We start from the raw sequence: 8,778 nt of genomic DNA, 5'->3' as shown, positions 1-8,778 counted from the left end.
TATATCTCCTCTGTTTGCTTCCCATACAATCCCAGTTACCATAGTTCAGCTGACAACCATTGAAATGTAAGCTTTTCACTTTAATCAGCTGCTTAGTTATCAGGTCTTTCCCTTGTTATTCAATAGTCTCCCTCCATATTCTTTGAATGACCTCCTGAAGCATTCTTCAGTAGGTGGTTTTGTGTCCTGCACTACATCCAATGGTAAGTCCAGTGTTTGTCACCGACAGGAGCGCCAATCACAGGCCAGACACGAATGCTCATCAAATACAGCTCATTTTTATTCTTTATGTGTGACACAGTAAGCACAAACAACAACAACAGCAGCAGCAACTTTGTGACTGCTGGAACAACAGGTAAACAACACGGACAGTAACAGTCAGGTGAACACAGTGTTTTGGATACATGAGAGTTTGGCCCCAACCATTCTCACTGGCAGCCATGTTGCTTCAGAACCACATTCCTGCTCCTCAGCTGTTTCTTCTGTTTTCAGGCAACCATCTCCAGTGATGTACTTTCATTGAATTCATTGTTGAACTGTCACAGCTGAGATGTTTACAGGAGCATAACTAGGTGTTCACAAGTTACTGCACCTACATATGCTACTTTTCATAGCACTTTTTTGCATCAAAAACATTTTTTTTGATAGTCTTTTTTTCACATCATTGTGTTTACAGGTGTTGGGGAGCACCACTGCATATATGAAGAAGTTCTATGAAGATTTCTGTGGCTCCAAAGGGAGGCTTTGTGAGGAGGTGCTGCCATTTTGTAGGTAAAATGAAGCTTTGACATGCATCTGCTGTTTACAATTAGGGATGCACGATTTATATCGGGCCGATAGATTATAAGCTGATGATAGGAAATTTATATTATTATTTGTTATTGCGATATTAAAATTATAGCCAACAAATAGAACCAGTAAAACAAAGCCAAATTGCTTTCATTGACTTAACTGGCGCAGCATCTACACCATCAATAAACAAAGAGAAGAAGAAGAGCACTAGCATGTGAACTCGAGAGCCAGACATGTTTGTCGCCAGTGCAGATGTTTTTCACAGTTTTAGTGGAAGACAGCATAATTGTGTCAGGGGTCAGATGCAGCGCTGAAGTACCGTCCCTGGAGCCACTGCCTTACTGGCGAACACTAAGTTCAACGTCAGCTCAAGCTAGATGGCAGCTAGACTGGCAAACACAGGAGCAATGGCTAAAATCCAATTTTTTTTTTGCTGTGTCAACAATAGTGAAGTCACATATGGTTAGGTCAGAGCTATAGAATATTAAATCATCTGTATTTTCTCACTTCATCTTAGCCTTTCTTACCCTCAGATGTGCATAAACTACAGGTTATGAAGTTCTTTTTAAAATATAAAAATGTAGGGCATCCAGTAGCTCAGTGGGTAGAACGGGTATCCCTCCCATGTACAAAGGCAGTATACTTGCCACAGCAGCCGCAGGTTCCGTTCCAAGCTGCAGGCCTTTGCTGGATGTCATCCCCTCTCTCTCCCCCTTTAAGCTTGATCTGTCCAATTGAATGAAGGCAAAATCCCCCCAAAAATCTTAAAATACAAAAATGTGAAATTATTGATTATCATATCAGTTTCCGCCATGAGAGTAGGAAATTATCTGTTATTGGTATCTGCTGAAAAAAAAAAACATATCATGCATCCCTAGTTACAATAATTAAGCAACAATCTTTTGTGGAACTGTGCTTTAAAAGGAGCAATAGTTAAGTTTGGAATAACTGTTTCATTAGTCAGTGTATGTTAGCAGGCTGTGTTGTGTCTGTTGTATGTTGTGTAAATACACACTTTTAAATGGCAGAAGTAAGAGAATAGTTAACATATCAGCATGGCACCAATAGTACTACCTGAGCAAACTGTGCACAGGGCTGTATATGTCTATGTACAGGCTGAGGGGGCTCAGTTGCAGTATTTTTTTTACCCGGTCCAGTCTGTCCTTGTCTGTTGCTACAGTTACAACAAAGCTGCCTCAGGGCTTTTATGTGTTTTAGATGCACCCTCTTTAGCAAAGCACAGAACGTTAAAGGTGAAGTGGGTAACATATGGGGGGATTTGGTGGCATTTAGTGATGAAGTGCAGATTGCAACCAGCTGAAACTTCTTCCAGCTAGAATTCCTTCAGTGTTCATTGATATGGAGGTTTTTACTGTAAGCTGAATTCTCCACAGAAGTCTCTTCCTGGTGACTTAAACTAGTAAATACAATGAATAACGCAGTTTCACGTTATAAATCCATGTCTTTCCAATGCTGTTTGGCATGTTGCTGTGGTTGGCCAGTCCAACACATGCTAATGAGTGGTCACCTTTTTTCTCTAATAACATAAGATCCAGACATTCAGGAGGTTGTCCCCGGAAGCCGAATTATCTACAGAAGTCTTTTAATCTCAAAAACAAAACGGACCAGCTGATTTAAACCAGTAAAAACACTGAATAACGCAGTTTCACATTGCAAATCAGTGCAACTGTTGCACTGCCAACCTGAAAACGCAAATAGCCCTTTCTGGAGCGAGTGTTTGGTGTGTCCATTCTGGGCTACTGTAGAACATGGCGGTGCAACACGGCACATCTCCATACATGAAGACCTGCTCCCTATGTAGATATAAACGGCTCATTCTAAGGTAACGAAAACACAATGACACACTTATTTTCAGGTCATTATACACCAAAGAAAACTTTGGACACACTGGACCTTTAAGAAGTGAGTGAATGGCTACATTACAGACATTTACTGTAGTTAGCACCACTGTTAAAATGGGATGGAGTGACCTGCAGTGATGGACACAGGCACAGATGGGTGAAGAGTCCTTGAGGATTAACCTCTTAACTTGGTGAGAGTGACAGTAAGATGAATGGGAATAAGGAAGAAATAAAGACTCAAAGAGTGTTTGCTCTTTCTATTTTGGAGTTAAGGAAATGGATGAAGTGAAAGCCCAGTGTGTCCTAAAGCCAGTCTATCTTCACATTGTCGGGGAGAGGGTGGTCAGTGAGTAGATTTAGTGGCAGACTAGGTAAATGGTCTGGGCATTGGTCAGATGGAGCGGGCTAAAGCCATGCATATTCTGTCATGAAGGGGTTTGGAGCTGTTCTATGTTTTCAGTACTTGAAATTAACTTCCACCTACAGAGCAAGATCTGTTTTTTTATTGGCAAACCAATATTCCTGATGACTCTCTGAGGAAGCATTAGCAATAATTTTGATTGGTAACCTTTAGTAGTGGAGTTACTACTCCATTAAAAACAAAAAACATTTACTTTAAGAAGCAATTCTGGCTGTGAGGAAACCAGATATAACATTGACAGGGTGGAAATAAAGCCAGTGACCACAGGTTGACCTTCCATATCAGTGACAGGGGAAAGAGTTACAAGGTTAAAATGAATATGATAAGGCCTTACATTGCTAGCAGCAGGCTTTTGTGTAGCACCAATATAAAAATATAAATGTAATGTGACCTTTGGTACCAGTGGTTTGTGTTTAGTGGTTGAGGTGAGAGGTTACAGTTAAGACTTCAGGGTCTTGGTGCCTTACAGGACTGGCAGCAAGCCTTTCTGTAGTACCAGTGGGAGCACAGTTTCACCTTCAGGACCAGGGCACAGTTGGCTGTTGGTTTGTCTTGGCAGGAGTCTTCTACTGCCACTGATGCTGCTGAATAAACACACAAAAGACACAACAAGTCTGAAATATGTTGAAAAGTCAAAATGCTCCACTTAATTCATTAAGGCACTGCAGAAAAACACTTTCTTACAGTGATGCATCTGGCAGTTCATTTATCCTCCACTGATGGAGAGGAAAGCTTAATGACATGTTGCATCACCTACAGTGAATGTGCATGCTGGGTTTGTTTTTGTACCTGGTGCTTCTGTCGGACAGCTCTGGATTTCACAGCTCTGTCTGGCTTCGGGCCTGAGGGCAGAGTCACAGCTGTGGCCCCTGGTTACCAGCTCCTCCCCCTGGTAACACTTCACTTCTCGAACCTGGACACCACTCCCACAGGTTTTACTGCACTGAGGAGGCATGAGGGGAGAAGACTTTTCATTTGTCTCTACATATTAATGATGATCACACTTCAGGGTTCCTGCACATATACAAAATTAAATACTTCAATAAATGCCCAGACTTTTTCAGACGACATTTGACATCTGGGCACCAATATCCAGCCCTTGAAAACGTGCATTTACCTATTATGGACGTTTGGTCCACACTCCTAAACAGACAGCTGGAACGTTCCAGTGTCACAGTGTGTTCACACCAGGCGCGAGTAAAATATTCGCCTCGCTCTACTCGCGCGAGTTTGACCGCTGGAATATTTGTTTTTACTCACGACATTCACGCGAGTCATTTGCGCGAGTAATAGAGTACACAACTTGTGAATATTCGCCCAAAGAGAAGAGGAGGGTACAGAAGATGGCCCTTTGGGCTTCCGTAGGAGGGGCTACCGCCATATATAAAATGAAATTATTATTATTATTCCCGCTATTTCTTTCTCTCATCGACCATGACTGAGGTGATATTTTGCTCGAGTTCAATATTTTGAACTTGCGCGAAGAGGCGAATGACGCAAATTTTGCATGTTCGCTCCATTCGCATCACGCCATTCGCGTCGCACCATTCGCGCCGCCAGCACAAATTCGTGTCTGTTCGCGTCTTTACATTGACTTTGTATGTGATCTTATCGCGCGAAAAATTCGCTTCGTGCCCAGTGTGAGCACACTGTCAAACACCACTGTCCAAAGAAGAAAAAAAAACTAACCGGTGCAACCTATACTTGTTTTTTTTCCTTATAATGTTGAATTAATAGTATTAAATTATTGTTCCCCCTATTTTTTGTCTCTTTTATAAATATGAACCAAAAATTTGTTAAAAAAGCAGCATCTGTGCAGCCTTATTTATTTACTGTGTCCAGGGAAACGACAACCGACGCAGCCATAAAGGGGTGGTTTCCTTATGCAGTTCTTATAGCTACATCACTGCATAACTCAGAAATGTTCAGACAAGATTGACACATAGTTTCTTGTGATGCTATGTCATGCTGTGTTTATATGCAATTCAAATAGTGCCACTTTTACTTTCAAACAAATTTGGTCTTGGATGTCTGGATTTTGTTCAGATATAAGGCATTTGTTTGGGCAGAGCTAATTGTGACGTACAGGCGTAGAGGCAGCTTTGTGTAGAAGTGTGTGATCAGCCACATGCCATAAATCTTGCCTTGCTTTTGATGACATGAAGCTCGCTCTAGCCTGCACTCTCTCACACAGTGGTAAACAGTTTAGCTGTGCTGGTTGCCTGCTCCAAATGCCATGGCGAACACTCTGCCTGTGGGATTAGTTTGTTATTAAAATTTTTGATTTGTATATTTTAGAAAACAGAAGAGGAGCAATAGTCTGGAAGTACAAATATTTTGCTATACTCTTTTTCTTTTTTTTCCATTCTGATCCAGACCTGGAAATGACAAAGTCAAATTCCATACTCTTCCATATTGCGTAGGAAGCCTGACACCAACAGACTGTTTCTTGTATATAGCTGGACCTACAGAACAAGAGTTGATAAAAAGTTTAAATCACACACAGGAATTTTCACAATTAGCCAACCCCACATTTGATCACTGTGGTTGTGTATAGGCTGATTGATGCATTAGTAGACAGACAGGCAGACAGTCAGTCAGACAGAGAGATAGACAGTTACCTGAGACCAGGATGTGGTGAACCATTTGGAGCAGGGTCTCTGGAAGCAGGAGGAGCTGGTCTCTGGTTTGTTGGTTCGGTCGCAGCTGCTGTCTGGAAACTCTTTGAACACGCCACCCTCCAGCCCAGCACACACCACCTGACGCTGACGCACACCGCGCCCACATGTAGCATTGCACTGGCACACATAAACAACAAACACACAGACAAGAGGACTTATATCTCCAAGTGGGTCAACATTGATTTTCCACACATTCCCCCACCAGCCAAAATAAGCTCTACCAAAGACCTCTGAATGCAACTACACGTACATGGACTGGCTCTTTAAATGTTTACCTGTTGCCATTCCTGTTCCACCCAATGGGGGGCGCAATCTCTGTCGCCACAGGGATAGATAGCCAGCGGGCGCAGTGATTGATCACACTGCTCCTCTGACATCACAACCCCACCGGATGATCGACACGTCACTGCACGTGCCATCCTTCCCTCTCCACACACACCGGAGCACTGGCACATACATGGACATTTTGAATAGAAAACAGAAACTTTCATTTTAATGCTGTGAACTACACACTGAGTGACAAGTGATCAAATGCTTGCTCTGGTGTGTGTTCAGTGTGTGTGTTGTTACACCCACAGGTCCCCAGTCAGAAACCGTCCACCTTCTGTCACAGGGTGGGCCATCACATTCCTGACTCTCTATTGGTTGAGAAGACCTGTTACATAGTCTCATTTCCATGGAGCAACGAACCTCCCGAGAACGAACACCCCGAGAGCCACAACGCGCCGAGCACTAACACAGTGACACACACACACACACACACACACACACACACACACACACACACACACACACACATTATGTACACATATGTGTGCAAAGATCAACGCTGCAAAAACTGTAGTTTGAGAACTGTTTGTTTCTATCTCAGTTGTCTGTATTAGTATGACATCAATCTGAAAACATATTCAACAGAACAGGCACTAACTCTCAGTATCATTAACTGCATTATTTACAGGCATGATCATGATGCCAACAGGGGACCAGAGACGTGGACTTGAGTCACATGACTCAGATTTCAGTCAGACTCAAATCATGAATTCGATGACTTCAGACTTGACAAAATCAAAAAAGACTTGCAATTTGACTTAGACTTAGACACCAATGACTTGTGACCTCACTTGGACTCTAGCCTGATGATTGTAAAGACTTGATACCTTCCCCAAAGCCCAAAGAATAAAAAAAATATTTTTAAAATGTGTGCGCACAAATCAGTTAATTTCCCCTCATTTCCTGAATCAACTAACACTGACGCTATTTATTCCCAGCTAGTTGACATTTCATTCCACAGGTCCACTTTGTTTAAACCAATCCAATAGCACCCAATCAAGCTGCAGGAGAGAACCATAAAGAACCAACATTAAGTTACTGAGTGCCAGTTAATTTTTTTTTTTTTTTTTTAAATGTAATATATCATTACTCTGTTAATAAAATGGTATTACATTTAGTGAAGAGCACATCATGACTTGTTTAGGACTTTTTTCCAATTCCTGTTTTTTGTTATTTGTGTTATTGTATTGTTCTGTGTTATTTCAGGCTGCTGTGTTTGAAAGTCACATGACTGGGCACTCATGGTTACTCATGAAGTCATTGTTCCAACCTCACCCACTGCCACAAAAAGGTGGTGTGTGGCAGTTGTGAAGAGCCAGCATTGCTGTTACTTAAGGCAGGGCACCTAGCATTTATATGTCCTAGCTGCCTCCCTTTGTGGATTTTCTGGGAGCAGCAGACTGGGTTGACAGCAGTGAGCAGGGTCAGCATATGGTGGAAAGATTGAATTGTCCCAAGAACACTTCAATCCTCAGGGTGGAGCAGGGGGAGTCTCCAGACATCTGGGCTGTTTCAGTTCCCCAGATGACTCAAAGTTACTAAATGGATGAGTGTCAGGATTATTTGTGTTTTCGGTCTTAGATTGCAATTCTCTGTAGTTTCATCTTAATAATGTATTTTTTTTTTTTCATCTACTGGAAAGTTTGCACCTATATTTAAGTTTGTTTGTTAGTTTGTTTTTATATTTTTGATGCTGTGGCCAAAACAATTTTAGTTTTCAAAACATCAAACAAAATACCAATATCATACCAATATCATACTTGTCTACATAATAGTCTATCCATTGTTTGCCTTTATTTGTCCAGCTTTATTCCCATTGTTCTTCCATCAATCAATTTTTTTGTCACATGAAATCATATCAGATACAATTGCAGTGATTCTTAGCTTTAACGTCTAATTCTGTACAGTACACTGACAGCAATGCAAAATAAATTAAAATAAAAACAGTCAAATTCTGATGTATGTGTACACAGAGGGGAGAGCAGGGCATCTTGTCATACAGGTAAGATGTCACATTGTTATATCTTCGACACCAGAGGGTGCTAAAACATCTAACAGTCGCATGTGCAACTCACTGTTCTGAAGTCATTTTGCTCTTGACATGCAGTATGTGTCACTGTCACCTGAGGTGAGAACAATGTTCATATTTTTCAATGATAAAAGTTAAAAAACAAAAACAAAAAAAAAAACTAAACTGCACTGTTTATATTATAAAACTTAGCCAAGCACTGGTATGTTCCATTATATTATTTTTGCACAGAATGTTTAGAGGAGGGAAAATCTGTATTTAATACTACAAACCAAAGTCCTACACTAAAGCCAGCTTGTGGTTTACCTAGCAATAACACTCTAGTGCAAGTTGTCTCAGTGCTTTCAGGGCAAAAATCGCTAGGACAATTTGCCTCAGTATTCACAGAGCAACAATACCCAGCTGCAGCCTTGCAGGGAGCCAACTTTGCTAGCTGCTTATGTTGGTGGTTGCCATGCAACCTGTTAACAACAGACCACTTCACACAGCATCAATTTAATTGTATTAAATGATGAGGCCACAAAATGGTCAAAATATACAGGAGGGTGCCTAATTAGCCCTTCATTAGATACAAAATTATAATGATAAAATATATTTTTGTAAGAATAATTAAAATAAAAGACAGAAGGAAGAACAAAAATAAGCTTATAAAGTGGTTTAAAA

At 41.1% G+C, this 8,778-nt stretch overlaps 1 protein-coding gene across 3 annotated transcripts in view; it reads right to left on the bottom strand.

Annotated features, from left to right (window-relative positions):
* Positions 1-258: 258 nt before the first annotated feature.
* Positions 259-8,778, bottom strand: part of LOC117271887 (ADAMTS-like protein 2) — a 79,530-nt gene continuing 71,010 nt past the window's right edge. The window contains exons 16-20 of one of the 3 annotated variants that reach the window (XM_033650413.2): positions 6,333-6,488; positions 6,032-6,202; positions 5,697-5,873; positions 3,865-4,018; positions 259-3,656 (exon numbers count right to left, since the gene is read on the bottom strand). In XM_033650413.2, the coding sequence (XP_033506304.2) occupies positions 3,523-3,656; positions 3,865-4,018; positions 5,697-5,873; positions 6,032-6,202; positions 6,333-6,488 (792 nt within the window). In that variant the 3' untranslated portion in view covers positions 259-3,522. Of the gene's footprint in view, positions 3,660-3,864; positions 4,019-4,044; positions 5,541-5,696; positions 5,874-6,031; positions 6,203-6,332; positions 6,489-8,778 lie in introns of those variants that run through there. The other 2 variants (XM_033650412.2, XM_033650414.2) reach the window with 2 other exon arrangements.

The sequence above is a fragment of the Epinephelus lanceolatus genome, chromosome 12 (assembly GCF_041903045.1).
Source record: "Epinephelus lanceolatus isolate andai-2023 chromosome 12, ASM4190304v1, whole genome shotgun sequence".
NCBI classification, from domain to species: Eukaryota; Metazoa; Chordata; class Actinopteri; order Perciformes; family Serranidae; genus Epinephelus; species Epinephelus lanceolatus.
The sequence above is the reverse complement of the archived record's forward strand: the minus strand, read 5'-3'. Positions and strand labels throughout refer to the sequence as shown.